Source organism: Stegostoma tigrinum, chromosome 1, assembly GCF_030684315.1.
Source record: "Stegostoma tigrinum isolate sSteTig4 chromosome 1, sSteTig4.hap1, whole genome shotgun sequence".
Lineage (NCBI taxonomy): Eukaryota > Metazoa > Chordata > Chondrichthyes > Orectolobiformes > Stegostomatidae > Stegostoma > Stegostoma tigrinum.
The window spans coordinates 131,608,447-131,626,425 of NC_081354.1; the positions used below are offsets into that span (position 1 = coordinate 131,608,447).

General features: G+C 46.9%; 1 protein-coding gene across 1 annotated transcript in view; it reads right to left on the minus strand.

Moving 5' to 3' along the window:
- Positions 1 to 17,979, minus strand: part of LOC125452996 (NAD(P) transhydrogenase, mitochondrial-like) — a 189,666-nt gene that overhangs the window by 98,325 nt on the left and 73,362 nt on the right. The window contains exons 12-14 of the mRNA XM_048532046.1: positions 17,154 to 17,299; positions 8,823 to 9,018; positions 4,564 to 4,797 (exon numbers count right to left, since the gene is read on the minus strand). Of these exons, the coding sequence (XP_048388003.1) occupies positions 4,564 to 4,797; positions 8,823 to 9,018; positions 17,154 to 17,299 (576 nt within the window). The remainder of the gene's footprint in view (positions 1 to 4,563; positions 4,798 to 8,822; positions 9,019 to 17,153; positions 17,300 to 17,979) is intronic.

A 17,979-nucleotide genomic window follows, 5' to 3' on the forward strand; every position in this document is an offset into this window, starting at 1 on the left:
AACAGTGGCCGCAGCCTGGTTACCACATGTGAACTACTTGACAGGTGAGACCATAAGCAATAGAACAGGTGTAGGCCATTCAGCTCCTTGAGCCTGCTGTACTTTCCAACAAGATCATGGCTGATCTGAAATTCCTCACAATCACTTGCCTGCCTTCTACCTGGGACCCATTATTCTACATGTGTTATCGACTATTTCCCATTCCTTCTCCCTCACCCAAAGATGGACAGCAGATGGTTTCCTCACTGCTATTCCAGCTAATTCCACTCCGAAGGGAATTTAGCTGAGATCTTTTCTTCTCTATATCATTCATTATCACCATTAACAGTTTATGTGCCTTCAAAGAGGTGATTCTGGCCATACTGTTCGTTCGTTACCCACCCACACTCTCCGCCAACACCACCAATGTCTGTAATCTACACCCAGAGTAGTTTGGGCCTGTACTCATTGGAATTTAGAAGAATGACTGGCAACATTATTGAAACATACAAGATTCATAGAGGACTGGACAATGTAGATGCAGAGAGGTTGTTCCTCTTTGTGGGAGACCAGACAGCATAAATTCAGAATAAGAGATAACATGGTGTGTAGCTGGAGGAACACAGCAGGCCAGGCAGGAGCAGGAAAGTTAAATTTTCGAGTCGGGGCCCTTCCTCAGAAATGGTGGTGACAAAGGGAACACAGTAATAAATAGAGGGAGGAGGGGTGGGGCTGGGGAAGACAGGTGAGTGCAGGTAGGGAGTGGTCAGTGAGGTTGGAGGGTCGGACAGGTGGGAGAGAAGATGGACAGGTTCGCATCAGGTCAGGGAGGTGAGGATGACAGGGAGGGTCGGTCACAGGATGAGGTACTATACAATGCAGTTGTTACATCGTCATTCCAGATTCTTTCCAGATTACACCACTTCCCATGGTGGGATTCAAACTCATGTCTACTTGGGGTCTGGCTTACTAGTCCAGTGAAATTACCACTGTGCCACCACCTCCCCATAATTTTGTTACTCAACAGTGTCTGCCCCTCTGCTCATGGAAGAGATCTAGTCATTACTAAAGCAGATTCTCTTCCAGGTCTACTATGCAAAGCCAATAACATCCTAATGCACAGCAAGGTGAAGTATAGCCAGCACTGGGGACAGATCTGGCAAGATCTTGAATGGCAAGATGGTTGTGCTTTTAAATATGTGGGGTTTAACAAGATAGATTGCAATTTTAAAATTTAGAAACTTGCTTCATGGCTTGGATGCTGGGACAAGTCAGAAGTGAGTCCATGTAATTAGGACTGTTAAGATATCGGACCCTATGGGTGACATCATACAAAATCCAATAATTATGAAATTGAGGATTTTGTAAACTTTAAAGATCAAGCATGTAGAATAACTTCATACAAACACCTTCTACTAGACATCTTCCAACTATTTCATTTTAATTTATCAATTTTAATGCCTGTAGTGTTCAGGGGTGTGTGGGTTATAGGGGAATGGGTCTGGGTGGGATGCTGCAAGGGGCGGTGTGGACTTGTTGGGCCAAAGGCCCTGTTCCCACACTGCAGGGAATCTAATCTAAAAAAAAATACAGAAATCGTTCAATCCAAAGGAGTCTGATTTGAGGAGTTCTTGATGTTCTCTGTTTTCACACATTTGCAGGTGCTTCAGCATTACTGATATTCCAATCACAGGATTCTAGATATTTCCTTCATTCTAGATGACATGCTACCTTATGAATTCATTATTAAAACAAAATTTGTTCCAGAATAGCCAAGAGCCACCTGAGCTGTGACAAACTGATGAACAAATCCTGTATCATTGTCTTAGCTGTTTATTTCTCTGCTGTCTTCCCAGTGAATGTCTTTATGTTTCCAACTGAACACTGCAGCCACTTTACAGGGATCCCCTGATCTGTAAAAACATTCTCCTATCCATCCTGATGACCAGGATGTCTGTGGCAAACAATTTTTATCTTCTAATCTTTACTAGCCTTGACCTCAGACATATGAATTTAACAGTCTATAACATCCATATGAAGGGGTGAGGGGAACCGAACTGGATGTTTCATTCCTTCCATTTAACTTTAAAGCCCAGAGGTGAAAAGATTGCGACGTATTCTACAGAGTCTCCAGGTCTCGATATTCTGACAACATTTAATCAGTTTTTTTTCTAATTTTCTTCCTAAAGTACGTGCACTTATGGAGAAATTAAGGAGGCTGATGTTGGAAGGTAAATCTCCATCTGACAGGTGGGAATCTTGTCAAGACCAGCATGTTCCTATGAGGATGGCAAAACTGAGGAGCCCTGAATGACTACAGATATTGAAAGATTACTCCAAAACAAACAGCAAATATATCTTAAGGTTTAGGAAACTGAAATCAGACAAGGCCAAGCAGAAAAGATCTTAAACAAGAAAATAAGAGGGATAGTAGGGGGTCACAAAATGTCCTTGACAGGTGAGATTAAAGAGAATCCCAAGGCATTTTATATACTTATTAGGAGCAAGAGGAACCTAGGGAACAGGTATATTCACTCAAGGACAAAGGAGGGAATTTATGTATGAAGCCGGAGGAAGTGGGTGAGGTTGTTAATGAGTACTTCACATCAATATTCACCAAGGAGAAGGACATGGGTGGTAGTAAGATTAGGGAGGGATATGTTGCTATTCTGGGGCATGTCAATATTAAAGAGGAGGCGGTGTTGTGAGTCTTGAAAAATATTAAGGCTGATAAGTCTATCCCAGGCTAATGAGGAATGCAAAGGAAGAGATTGCTGGAGCCTTGATGGAGATCTTTGCATCGTCTTTAGTCACAAGCAAGGACCCAGAAGACTGGGAAATATTCAGTGATGTTCTTTTAAGAATGTTTAACAGGGATAATCCAGGAAAGTACAAGACAGTGAGACTTACATCTGTGGCAGGGAAATTATTGAAGAAGGTTCAGGATTGGCTCACATTTGGAGAAGACGTATTACGGATAGTCAGCATTTTTTCTTGCAGGGGAGGCCTTGTCTCACAAACTTGATGAAATTTTGGGGGATGTGACGAAGATAATTCATGAGGGTAGGGCAGTGGATATTGTCTACATGGACTTTACTAAATCATTTGATAAGGTCCCTCATGGTAGGCTAGTCCAGAAGATAAAGTTACATGGGATCTATGGTAAGATGGTAAATTGGATACAAAATTGGCTTCAGAGAAACAGAGGATAGTTCATTGAACCCCTACAGTGTGGAAGCAGGCCATTTGTTCCGTCAAATCCACACTGACCTTCTGAAGACCATCCCACCCAGACCTACCCCCCCTGCGCTATCACTGTAACCCTGCACTTCCCATGGCTGATCAACCTAGCCTGCACATCCCTGGACACTACAGGCAATTTAGCATGGCCAATTCACCTAATCTGCACACCATGGGACTGTGGGAGGAAACCGGAGCACCCAAAGGAAACTCACGCAGACTCAGGAGAATGTGCAAACTCAACACAAGTCACCCTAGAGTGGAATCAAACCCACGTTCTTATGGCTGTGAGGCAGCAGTGCTAACCACTGAGCCACTGTACCGCCCTTGGGGTGGGGTGGGGTGTTGTTTTTTTGACATGAGGTCTGTGACCAGTAATGTTCCACAAGGATCAGTGCTCTGTGATCAGTGTTGTTTGTAATATATATAAATAACTTTGGTAAAAATGTAGGTGGTCTGATAAGTTAGCAGACGGCACAAAAATTGGTGGAGTTGTAAATAGTGAGAAAGGTTATCAAAGGATACAGCAGAATATAGATCAATTGGAAAGTTGGGCAGAGAAATGGCAGATGGAGTTTAATCTGCACAAGTGATGCATTTTGGGAGGTCATATGCAAGAGAAAGTATACAGTAAAAGTCATAACCCTTAGAAGCACTGATATACCAAGGGAACTTGGGATTCCAGTCCACAGCTCCCTGGAAGTGGCAATATAAGTGGATAAGATGGTAAAGAAGGCATACAGCATGCTGGCCTTCATGGGTCAGGGTATTCAGTATAAAAGCTGACAAGTCCTGTTGCAGCTGCATAAAACTTTAGTTAGGTCATATTTAGAATATGTGCTGTTCTAATCCTCACACAATAGGGAAGATGCAGAGGCTTCCAGAAAAATGCATAAGAGTTTTACTAGGATTGGAGTATATTAGCTTGACTTGTTTTTGCTACAGCATTGGAGGCTGAGGAGTGACCTGATAGAATTATATAAAGTCATTGGTAGGGTGGATAGTTGGCGTCTTTTTTTCCAGGGTGGAAATTTAGAAGGCATTGGTTTTAGGCAAAAGGGTAAAAGTTTAAAGGAAATTTGCAGGCTTTTTTTTATGTAGAGGGTAGTAGTTGCTTGGAATACACAGCAAGGGGTGGTGTTTGAAGCAGATGTGTTAGCAAAGTTTTTAAGAAGCATTTAAACAGACACATGAACAGGCAGGGAAGAGAGGAATACGGGCCATGTGCAAGTAGATGAGATTAGTTTAGAATGGCATCATGATTGGAGTTGATATAGTGGGCCGAAGGGCCTGTCGCGGCACTGTTCTATGTTCTACTTAAAATGCTGATGACTTCAAACTCACCTTGTAATTTGCCATAAGCAACAAGAGAGCCACTGAATGTCACTCCACCTATGTAGGTGCCAAGGTAGGCTATGATCTTGGTTAAATTGGCTGCAGAGTCTGTACTGAAGTGCGGATATGCCACCATGTACTCAGCCACACAGGTAAGCAAGGCAGCTAAACCGACCAGGCTGTGGAAAGCAGCAACCAGCTGGGGAAGGTCAGAGATCTGGATACGAGAGGCAATTCCAAGTCCTGTGAAATTTTAAAAATAAGTTAAATTTACCATGATAGATGATCAAATAAGGAGCTGGGACAAAAACAACCTCCTCTTATAAATTACATGTAATCTTATCCCTGCGCTCTTACACAGTTGTGTAACCATGTTATTTCACTTGAAAATGCATATTTTCCTTAAGTATAAAGGATTCAATGTGAAGCTGCATTTGTCCATTCACGTATCTATATGTCTATAATTAAATCAGTAAATTGTGTACCTACCGGAGGATTTGGGTAGTTTTTAAGCAAAGACCAACATCAGATATTTCTACAGTGCCTTCAAGATGGCAGGTTTCCCAAGCAATCCACAAAGGGGGAAGAATGGATCAAGTGACAAAGGATTTAGAAAATCTGGCTGACGTCTGGATAGCTCCTTAAGTTTTAATCTTTAACTTTCGAATCAATTCATTATAAATGATGTTACTGTAGTAACAACAGGATCAATAGGTGGGTGTTTAAGTCAGAAATAGGCAACTATGTTTGTGGATGGAGACAGTAAACATAGTTTTCCCTTTTCTGTGCTGATTTGCTTCTCATTTGCAGTCTACATTGCTTGACAGCAGCAAAACACAATTAAATGTGAACATCTCCCCCTGTCAGTTCACAGCCTCTCCATTGGCAAGTACTCAGGTTTGCATCCCTTTGGAGTCACACAGATACTGAGTCCCTAGCAGTCTCATGTTAAAGTTTCAGAGGAACACAGATATGGTTCAGTTACCAATCATGGAGTATGCAGGCAAGTAAAGTGGCTCGTGTAAACTAAACACCAGCTGTGAGTGAATATTTTCAACACCTTATAGATGCTTCTGGAAAATTGAAGTCTACAAGAACTAACCCTGACAAAAATCTTCAGCTGAAACCAAAGGCAGACTGATGTTTAAATATTCTTCTGAAAACTCTTGCAACCAAGTCAGTGCCATGCAATTGCTTTAGACTCAGTGCAGTTCCAGGACAAGAGCACTTGCATTCAGGCAGCTGAGGGTCTCAAACATTTTGCCCAGGCTTCTGGTCTGGAGAGGAGTTAGAAGTGTTAAGCCCAACTCAGTTGGCCTGGAGATGTAGTCTTTTATATCCACTTTCCCTGGTCCGTCATATTTAGTCTGGATATCAAAAACCCAAAGCAGCTCCAACAACGGAATATACCCAATGTACATTATGAAAGCACACTACACAAAATACTGCAAAACGTTCCCATAAAATGCTTACAATCACCGTGAACCCCTTTACATTAACTTGTCGAAGTTCAGGCCAGAACAGATCATGATGCTACTTTGTCTCAATTGCTCGTCGTTGATCATCGGCTCTCATGCTAACCGGATTTTACTATGAGACAAAAACCGAAAAAAACTGCGGATGCTGTAAAACGGAAACAAAAACAGAAGTTGCTGGAAAAGCTTAGCAGGTCTGTGAAGAGAAATCGGAGTTAACGCTACTGAGTTTTGTTCTGAGGAAGGGTCACCGGACCTGAAACATTAACTCTGATTTCTCCTCACAGATGCTGCCAGACTTGCTGAGCTTTTCCAGCAACTTCTGTTTTTCTTAACTATAAGAGAAGCTGCTTGATCTGCTTTCCATACGAAGAAGCTCTACATTTTAGACCTGACACTATCCAATGACCAGACCACCGGCAAACATCACAAACATGCTACATTTTCCATGTCAATTTGATCAATTAACTCACCGAATCTGGCCTGTGTCGTCTTGGAAAAACGCTTATCCATTGCTCTTAATGAACTTTGGCATAAAACTTAAGCTTGTGTCATCCTATCAACTGTGTGATTATTACATAGCACAGTTCCATGACAATTACAATTCAGCTGACAAATAGTCTATATTATCGCATCTGATTCACTGTGTGGGTTTTAAATAAAAATTCAGCTTTTCTACAGTTATTCCTACAGTTCAGCCTATTACTAGATAAGAAAGTGTGTGGCTGGATGAACATAGCAGGCCAAGCAGCATCTTAGGAGCACAAAACCTGACGTTTCAGGTCTAGGCCCTTCATCAGAAAAGGGTATGGGGAGAGGGAACTGAAATAAATAGCGAGAGAGGGGGAGACAGACCGAAGATGGATAGAAGAGAAGATAGGTGGAGAGGAGAGTATGGGTGGGGAGGTAGGGCGGGGATAGGTCAGTCCAGGGAGGACGGACAGGTCAAGGGGGCAGGATGAGGTTAGTAGGTAGGAAATGGAGGTGCGGCTTGAGGTGGGAGGAGGGGATAGGTGAGAGGAAGAACAGGTTAGGGAGGCGGGGACGAGCTCAGCTGATTTTGGGATGCAGTGGGGGGAGGGGAGATTTTGAAGTTTGTGAAATCCACATTGATACCATTGGGCTGCAGGGTTCCCAAGTGGAATACGAATTGCTGTTCCTGCAACCTGCAGGTGACGTCATTATGGCACTGCAGGAGACTCAGGATGGATATCCTTGACCTGTCCGTCTTCCCTGGACTGACCTATCCCTGGCCTACCTACCCACCCATACTCTCCTCTCCACTTATCTTCTCCTCTATCCATCTTTGTTCCGCCTCCCCCCTCTCTCCCTATTTATTTCAGAATCCTCTCCCCATCCCCCTTTTCTGGTAAAGGGTCTGGGCCCGAAACGTCAGCTTTTGTGCTCCTTGGCCTGCTGTGTTCATCCAGCTCCACACTTGTTATCTCGGATTCTCCAGCATCTGCAGTTCCTGTTATCTCAACCTATCACTACTTGAGTTACAAGGATTTATGTCAACAACCACGCACGTCTTCAGCCTAAACACAAACGCTTTTACAAAAACCATGACCTCTCTTAATCATTAGGTCTTCACCAAGTTCCATGTGTTTTCTCCTTCTCATTTCATTGTAATTTAATGTCATATAACTTCACTTCAGCTAATCCAGAAAATTTTAGAGTCTATTGGTGTGAGGCTGGAAAAGCACAACAGGTCAGATTGCATCAGAGGAGCAGGAAAGTCAATGTTTGGGACCGGAACGTTTTGATGTATCCTGACAAAGGGTTTTGCCCCAAAACATTGACTTTCCTGCTCTTCCGAAGCTGTCTAACTTGCTCTGCTTTTCCATTCTCACATCTATAGACTTTGGCTTGCAGCATCTGCAGTCCTTATTGTGTCCAACAATTTTTAGATTCATTTTGACAGCTCCCATGAGCTGCCCCCTGTGGTAAAAGGTACCAACATGTCCCACTGGCCAGCCCCCATATGCCTCAAGTGAAGAGACCCTCTATGTAGAAGGTGCCTATCCACTATCTACCTCACTGGGCGCTGGAGTTTCGAGTCTTTGCTCAGTAAATGAATGGAACCCATTGCCTTTGGTAAACAAACAAATCAAACAAAATGAAAGAGAATTCCGAATCTTCAAATTTTTGAGGGCCATCAGGACCATGTACATGCGATGGATAAAACACTTGCAGCTGGTCAATGACACATGCTAGTCAGTGCGATCAACGTGAAATTGGACTGACTGAACATCGATGTAGCATCCCTGCAAGAGACCAGGTTCGCCCAGAGAGGATTTCGGAAAGAAAAAACATTGTACATTCACCTGGCAGAGGGAGAGCTCAGGGCAGAACATGAATTAGGCAAAGAATTGGTTTTGCTGTAAAGAACTCCCTACTGTCAAAGATAGATCTACTACCCCCCATCCAGCCCCCTTTCTGCCCCCATCACAGGTGTTGTGGGGCTGTGGGGTTAGCTACCATCAGTTCTGCGGAAGGGTCATTGGACCCGAAACGCTAACTCTGATTTCTTTTCACAGATCTGCTGACCGTTTCCAGCAACTTATGTTTTAGTTTCCATACTTGGTTAGATTCAGTACAGCAAAAGCCCAATGACTGAGTGACTATGAGCATGGTCATCGTTGCTCACTAATTCTCTGTGGTACTGAACATCCTGAATACAGTATCACTCGCCTGTTCATTTCTTCTTCCTCATTCGTCCAAACAGTATTATTCACTTTTAAAAAAGTAAGAGGAAAACAAAATCCCCAACCCGGCCAAGTAAGTACTCACCAAGAGTTCCACCGACAGCCATCGCACCTGACATCTGCACCAATAGTTCAGGAGAAGGTTTAAGGCCTCCGAGAGTAGCAGCAATTCCTCCAGCTACACCAATCATTCCCAAAGCATTGCCAAGGCGAGCAGTATTTTGAGTGGACAGCCCAGCCAAAGCTCCAACACAGCACAAGCCTGATCCAAGATACATCATCTGATGAATAATAAAAATATGCATTACCAGTCTAATTTGTACAGTTATGTGGAAAAAGGTGTGCAATTAACTAATTTCTTGCACATCCTCTGAATGGCCCAGAGCATCTCTCTGCCAAAAAGATACTTGTGATAACAAAGTGTGGAGCTGGATGAACACAGCAGGCCAAGCAGCATCTCAGGAGCACAAAAGCTGACATTTCGGGCCTGACCCTTCATCAGAGAGGGGGATGGGGAGAGGGAATTGGAATAAATAGGGAGAGGGGGAGGCGGACCAAAGGTGCAGAAAAACTGCTCGATGTCCAAACGTACCTGGTTTGCTTGAGGACATGGTTGAGCAGTTTCAAGGCTGAAGAGATTACAAGAGAGTTGCAGTGGGAGAGAGATTCCCTGAGCTTGGTCCGGAGGGAGGAGGGGTAACTTCTTCAGGTTAGGCATCCCTGGAAGAGGCTTCACAGTGAGGTTGAAATTGTATATCAGTGATAATGGGAACTGCAGATGCTGGAGACTCCCAGATAACAAAGTATGGAGCTGGATGAACACAGCAGGCCAAGCAGCATCTCAGGAGCACAAAAGCTGAGGTTTCGGGCATAGACCTTTCATCAGAGAGGGGGATGGAGTGAGGGAACTGGAATAAATAGGGAGAGAGGGGGAGACTTGTGAAGTGTCACCTTTCTTTCATCTGCAACACTAAACTAATGCGTATATGCAGAGTCCCAGAAATAGTGAGGACACCAAATACTTGTTAATCATAAAATAGGGTCAGATTGTTTCAAGAATTATCATGCTAAAACTTCATAAAATATATCTGTTTCAAGACTTTTCAAGTAAATCTATTAAGATAACACTTGTTAGTCATGAAATTTGTCTCAATGTCAATGCATCTAACTAGATTCAAGATACTAACAGGAAAAGACAGGGGAGACTAAGATAGACTATTTACATAGTTTGGGAATTCTGGAACTAGGGGCATAATCTGAGAAGTCAGGCCAAACCATTCAGGAGAGATGTTCGGAAGCGTTTCTATACACAAAGGGTGAAAGACATTTGGAACCCTCTTCCACAACTGCAGTGATTGCTGGGTCAGTTGTTAATTTTAAATCTGACATTGATCATTTTTTGTTAAGTAAAGGGATTTGTCGAGTTAGGCCACAGGTTAGTCATGATGTCACTGCATGGTGCAACAGGCTTCAGGGGCTGAATGGCCAACTCCTGTTCCTATGTTCCTATCTATTAACCTGGACTGGAACAGAACACATCTCCCTTCCATATGCTGCAACAAATTAGGACTGGAAAATCATGCACTTGTGTTATTTTCAGTACACTTTAGTCCTACATCACTTTCCTGCAGTCAACAAAGAATTTACTGCTCAGAGAATGGAAGTACAAGTTCAAGGGCAAATTCAACCCATGGCTTAACGAGCAATCAGGAATAAGCCAACAAAAGAACCAGCAGCACAGGAATATAATAAGACCATTTAATTTAATACTGCTTAGTTAACAGCCCTAGAGCTACGTTGAATTGTGCTGAGTCCATTTACTCTTTGTCATAATCACAAAATTTACCAGAACCGTATATTCTCCCTCCTCTGTTTCCTCCAATACGAAAGTCACTGATTTCAGCCTATTGTGATTTTTTTGGTGCCTGGGATGTGGGGCTCACTGGCAAAACCAGTTTTTGTTGCCCATCCCTCATTGTCCTTGAACTGAGTTGCTTGCTCAGTTAATTCAAAGGGCAGTTAAGAGTCAACCGCTTGCGAGTTTTGAGAAGATTTGTAGCTCAGGTTGAGGTTCTGGATGTGAGTTTGCTTGCTGAGCTGGAAGGTTAGTTTTCAGACGTTTCGTCACTTTTTTTTATTTGAAAAAAATATACTTTATTCATAGAATGTACAAAAAATAAAACATTTATACACCTACCCAGTCATGCAAGCCACACCGGGTTACCCAGGGGGTACGTACACCAACTAAAGGAAAAAGACAAAACAGAGAAAAAAAAACAAAGCAAAGAAACCACCCCGGCAGTCGTCACCCCACACAGTCCCAGTTGGCCCCCTGACCAGTTGGGGAAGGCGCCAGCTGGACCCAGTTACCAGATAGGGTTCTTTTTCCTATTCTGGACAAGGGGATTCATACGGTGGTCTTTCCCCACCGCGCCTTGGCGGCGGCTGCCCCAAGCTTTAGCACGTCCCTCAGCACGTAGTCCTGGACCTTGGAGTGCGCCAGTCTGCAACACTCGGTCGGGGTCAGTTCTTTCAGCTGGCAGACCAGCAAGTTGTGGGCAGACCAAAGAGCGTCTTTCAGCGCATTGATGGTCCTCCAGGCGCAGTTGATGTTGGTCTCAGTGTGCGTCCCCGGAAACAGCCCGTAGAGCACGGAGTCCCGCGTCACGGAGCTGCTCGGGACAAACCTCGACAAATACCACTGCATCCCCCTCCAGACCTCCTGCGCATAGGCACACTCCAGAAGGAGGTGATCAACAGTCTCGTCCCCCCCGCAGCCACCTCTAGGGCAGCGTGCGGTGGCGCAGAGATTCCGGGCGTGCATAAAGGATCTCACTGGCAGAGCCCCTCTCACCGCCAGCCAAGCAATGTCCTTGTGCTTGTTTGAAAGTTCTGGCGATGAGGCATTCTGCCAAATGACTTTGGCAGTCTGCGTGGGGAAACACACAACGGGATCCACCCTCTCCTTTTCCCGAAGGGTCCTGAGGATACTACGTGCTGACCACTGCCTGACGGCCTTGTGGTCAAAGGTGTTTCCTTTCAAAAATTTCTCCACGAAGGACAGGTGGTACGGAACGGTCCAACTACTCGGAGCGTTCCGCGGCAACGAGGCCAGGCCCATCCTTCGCAACACTGGGAACAGGTAGAACCTCAGTAAGTAGTGACACTTGGTGTTTGCGTACTGAGGATCTATGCACAGCTTGATGCAGCCACACACAAAGGTAGCCGTCAGGGTGAGGGTGGCGTTCGGTACGCCCTTTCCCCCATTTCCCAGGTCTTTGTACATGGTGTCCCTGCAGACCCAGTCCATCCTCGACCCCCAAATGAAGTGGAAGATGGCCCGGGTGACTGCAGCGGCGCAGTTCCAGGGAATAGACCAGGCCTGCGCCACATACAACAGTACCGAAAGCCCCTCGCACCTGACAACCAGGTTCTTACCCGCGATGGAGAGGGACCGGAGTGTCCACCTGCCCAGCTTCTGCTTCAGTTTGGTGATACGCTCCTCCCAAGTCTTAGTGCACGCCCCAGCTCCACCAAACCAAACACCCAGCACCTTCAGGTAGTCTGTCCTGATGGTGAAGGGGATGAAGGAGCGGTCGTCCCAGTTCCCGAAGAACATGACCTCGCTCTTACCCCTATTGACTTTGGCACCCGAGGCCAGTTCAAACTGGCCGCAGATGTCCAATAGTCTACTCACCGACCGACGTTCGGTGCAGAAGATGGTGACATCGTCCATGTACAGGGAGGTCTTGACCTGAAGGCCTCCGCTGCCTGGGATAGTCACGCCCTTCAGGCTCACATCCTTCCTGATGGAGGCGGCGAAGGGCTCCACACAACACACGAACAAGGCAGGAGAGAGCGGGCAGCCCTGCCTGACGCCAGATCTAACAGGAAAACTGTCTGATTCCCACCCGTTGATCGAGACTGCGCTAACGATGTTGGCGTAGAGCAGCCGGATCCAATTGCTGATGCCCTCCCCGAACCCCAATTTGGAGAGGACGTCCCTCATGTAAGCATGAGAGACCCTGTCGAAGGCCTTCTCCCGGTCCAGGCTGACGAGGCAGGTGTCCACCCGCCTGTCCTGTACGTAGGTGATCGTATCGCTGATGAGCGCGAGGCTCTCAGCGATCTTCCTGCCCAGCACAGCACAGGTTTAGTCAGGGTGAATCACTGACTCCAGGACAGACCTGACTCGGCTGGCTATGACCTTGGCCAGGATTTTGTAGTCCACGTTCAATAGTGAAATGGGACGCCAATTCTTAATTTCTTCCCTCTCCCCCTTCCTCTTGTAAATGAGGGTGATGATGCCCTTCCTCATGGACTTGCACATTTCCCCTGCCCGAAGCGCACTATCGTACACCTCCAGCAGGTCCTGGCCGACCAGGCCCCACAGAGCGGAATACAGCTCGACCGGTAAGCCGTCGCTTCCGGGAGTCCTATTCCTCTCCAAGGACTTCAGGGCTCTGGTCAGCTCATCCAGGGGTATCGGTCGGTCCAGCCACTCCCTCGTGCCGTCGTCTAAGACCTCCGTGATAGACGACAGGAACGACGTGGAGGCCGTGCTGTCCGTGGGCTTCGTGTCGTACAGTCCGGCATAGAAGGATCTGCTGATCCTCAAAATGTCGGGCCGAGACGACGTCACCGAGCCGTCGTCCTCCTTCAGCCAGCTAAGCACAGAGCTCTCTTTGTGCACCTTCTGAAAGAAGAAACGCGAGCACGTCTCGTCCTGCTCCACGGAGCGGACCCTGGACCGGAAGATTATCCGGGAGGCCTCCGCGGCGAAGAGCAAGGCTTGCTGGCCCCTCACCTCGCGGAGGTCCTCCGTGACATCGACCCCCATCAACTGCAGAAGGAGCAGGTTCTGCACCCTTTCCTGGAGTCGCAACAGCTTTCCCCGCCTCTCTCTTGCCTTCTGAACATCCTTGAGGACAAAGAACCTCTTGATGTTCTCCTTCACCGTCTCCCACCAGTCGCCTGGAGACGCAAAGAGGGGTTTCACGGTTCTCCAACCGGCGTACTCCCTCTTAAGCTCCTTGACGTTCTCTGGGGTCAACACGGTCGTGTTGAGCTTCCACGTCCCCTTGCCGGCCGGCCGGCCGTCCTGTAAGTGACAGTCAGCCAGCAGGAGGCAGTGGTCAGAGAAGAACACCGGCTCGATGCCGGTGGACCTGACCGAGAACGTCCGTGACACAAACAGGAAGTCTATCCTTGAGCGGATAGACCCGTCTGGCCGTGACCACGTGTACCTCTGCTGCGCTCCGTCTGCAGGGGTGCTGAAGACGTCGAGCAGCTTGGCGTCCTTCACCGTGCCCATCAGGAATCTGGACGTGATGTCCAGTTGACTCCCCCCACCCGCTGTCCCCACGCCGGATCTTCCATCTGCATCAATGATGCAGTTGAAGTCTCTGCCTAGGATGACCGGCCTGGACGTAGCCAGCAGGGGTGGAAGCCGCTGCAGGATGGCCAACCGCTCACTCCGTACCACTGGGGCGTGCACATTGATCAGCCTCAGGGGAGCGTTCCCATAGGTGATGTCAGCCACTAGGAGGCGCCCCCCCCCCCCACCACCTCCTGAACTTGAGAGATGGTGAAGTTGCGCCCCCGCAGCAGAATAGCCAGGCCCGAGGAGCGACAGTCGTTACCCCCCGACCAGATCGAAGGCCCACAGGTCCAGGCGCCGGACCATTTCCCGTACCTGCAGAGGTGCGGTATCCCGCACTCCTGCAGAAACAGGAGGTCCGCCTTGATGGTGGTCAGGTAGGCCAACGTGGACACACATCTTGCGGTTGACTTGACGCTGCGCACATTAATGCTCGCAACTCGTACCCCCATTGTGGGCAGTGACCGCAGTACCCTCCCCAAGTCCAAGGTCCAGCCCCTCCATCTGTCCCTACATGCCCATTGCCCGGGCTAACTGCTGGACGCTCTCTGGGCTCAGGAAACCGTCCGTGCTGCCTTCCGGGTGGCATCCCCCCGTCAGGGGTGCGGAGGCAGGAGGGTCCGGCTTGCCTGTCGCCGCCTCCATCAACTCCGGGTTGTCGGGGGAGATCGGAGCCTGCAGGGGTGCTTTGCTGGCCTCAGGCCCATCCTGCGGGGCTGGGCCCTCCTGCACGGCCTGGCCCTCCTGCACATTAGTGGGGTCCTTGCTGGGCCCTGGTGCCTTCCTCTCCTCTGGGGGGGCTGGCCCCGCATTGCCCCTGCCGGCAACCTGGGCATTGGTGGTCCCCCGCCGCGGGCATGCCCTATAGAGGTGGCCCGCTTCCCCGCAAAGGTTGCCGCTTTTCTCTTGTGGGCAATGCTTTGCAAGGTGTCCCTCCTCCCTGCAGTTCCTGCAGATGGTGGCTCTGCAGTCGGCTGCCACGTGACCTGACCTACCACAGGCATGGCAGACTTTAGGTTGCCCCGCATAGGTCAGGTAGCCCCTTCTCCCGCCGATCGCGAAGCTGGACGGTGAGTGTACGACATTCCCGTCCGCGCCCATCCTCAGCGTCACCTTGACCTGCCTCTTACTCGTCCAGATGCCAAAGGGGTCCATGATGTCGGTTAGGTCCCCTTCCACCTTCACATACCTTCCGAGGAAGGTCAGGACATCAACTGCTGGCATATGTGGGTTGTACATGTGTACAGTCACCATACGGCTCCTCTGTGCTGGCATCACAAACAGTGGGACAGCGGTCAATACAGAGAGGGGGCCCTCACCTCCTTTCTCCTTGAAAACCTCCAGGAAGCTCTCGCAAAGCTTGGCACTCCTGAAGGTCACGTCGTAAAAACCACCTCCGGGGAAATCCTGCAGGCAGTAAATGTCCGCAGCAGCGAACCCACAACAGTCCAACAGGACCCTCTTCACGAAGAAGGTGCGGTCCACAGGTGCACCTTCATCCACCTTCTTTACAGAAACACGGATAGTATTCCAGACCCCCTGACCTGGGGCACGAGCACTTGCCGCAGCCATCGTTGCAGGTTGGCTGCTCCCCTGAACCAGCGTTAGGCCGAAGCCAGCATTAAGATCCACTGGTCGCAAGGGTGCACAGCCAACCCGATGTCCTCCTTTCACCTCCAATACAGCACTCTCCTCCTCTCAGTCCACAAGAGAGTGGGTCTTTATTCTGTTCCAGATGTAAGCTGGTTCACTGAGCTTGCCGGTTTGTTCCCAGATGTTTTGTCACCATTCTAGGTAACATCAACAGCGAGCCTCCGACGAAGCGCTGGTGTTATGTCCTGCTTTCTATTTATCTGGTTAGGTTTCCTTGGGTTGGTGATGTCATTTCCTGCGTTGGTGATGTCATTTCCTGTTCTTTTTCTCAGGGGATGGTAGATTGGCTCCAAGTCAATGTGTTTGTTGATGGAGTTCCGGTTGGAATGCCATGCTTCTAGGAATTCTCGTGCACGTCTCTGTTTGGCTTGTCCTAGGATGGATGTGTTGTCCCAATCAAAGTGGTGTCCTTCCTCATCTGTAGGTAAGGATACGAGTGATAGTGGGTCATGTCGTTTTGTGGCTAGTTGATGTTCATGTCTCCTGGTGGCTAGCTTTCTGCCAGTTTGTCCAATGTAGTGTTTGTCATAGTTCTTGCAAGGTACTTTGTAGATGACGTTCGTTTTATTTGTTGTCTGTGTAGGGTCTTTTAAGTTCATTAGCTGATGAACTGAGGCCTGTTTGCACATTATGAGTGATGAAAGGGATGTGCTTACTGTCTGATGGCTTGCTGCTTCGCTGCTGGATAACCACTAATCTAGAAAAACCCAGCTCGATATCAGGATTTAAGACATTCAAATTAGCAGATTCAAATTTTATAAGTAATTCATGTCTCAACTAAATGACCTAGGAAATGGAAATGCCTGAACACTGCAGTTCTACGATATTAATCATCATTCCCAAAGGGGTGACCCCCACCACATGGAATCATCCTTCCATCACTCTTGCCTTTGAGTGCGAGTTATGTCCCCTTCTTTCAAACGCTGAAATTTTTGCAAATGTCTCACCCTCCATCACTTTCTTTAAACTGCATCACTGGCTCAGATGGCAAGAAAGTGTTCCAGCCTCTTAAGTATCTGAGATAGTCCCAGTAGAGTGGATGAAGGCAGCTGTTCTGCATGCCGCAGACAACAGTGCGTTGACCATTCATTTTAAGGCTGAGATTGACAGGTTTCTATTGATCAAATGCCATTAAGGGGTATGAGGAAAAACTGAATCAGATTAGTCATTATCATGAAACAGGCAGAATGGCCTACACCTATTCATTTAATTGCTAGTACTTGTTGCTGATATTGAATATTATGTGATACTATTATCACTCACTCTCAACACTGTAAGATATAGTTGACAAATCTTTGCAAACAGACACACAGATGAAAAAACAAGTGAAGTGAACCTTGTTTTGAGTAGCAGATTTACACATGCAATTCACAGAAGTCTCACCTGTTCAATAGGAAAATTATTGGTCAGAGCGACCACATAACCTCCAACAAAAGCCATACCAGGGAGCAGATACAGGTAATTATATTCTGGGGGATCAGTGGGTCGTTTAAACATATCCAGCATCTTCTTAGTAACTAAGAAACCACCTAAAGTGAGCAACAGCAGAAAAATATCAAAGAACGAAATTAAATTGGGTCTATTGTAATAAACATAGCCTGACACCAAGGAAATTGCATAAGTTTATTATGAAATCAGCTACAGAACTAGCAGACAATAAAAGTCATAAATTGCAATGTATAGCCCCAGATACCAAGCTTAAAACATTTGGCAAATTACTGTCGCAGAAGTTTTATATCTGCACATTCTTCTCATTCTCACCACTTGATCTATCATTGTCACAGCCTTTGTGTCAAATCTTTTCATTATTATTTGCTGTGTTCACTTTTGTAAATGACAGGCTGATATAATGAATAGACACATGACAGATGCAATTTAATGCAGAAAAGAATGAGCCAAGGCAATATAAATTGAATGATACAATTTCAAGGGGCACAAAAAATGAGAGGCCAGGCCATGTACGTGCATAAGTCTTTGAAGTTGGCAAAACAAGGAGTCTGTTAAATAAAAAGAGGAACTTTTGCTTTATACGTAAAATAATTAATAATATTATTAATAACAAAATAATAAAGCTATGCTTTCCATACAATCCTTACAATAAAATGTAAAAACAGGAAACTACAGGTCAGTTAGCTTAAAATCTGTCATCGGGAAAGTGTTAGAAGCTACTATTAAAGATGTTGTCACAGGGCACTTGAATAAGTTCAAG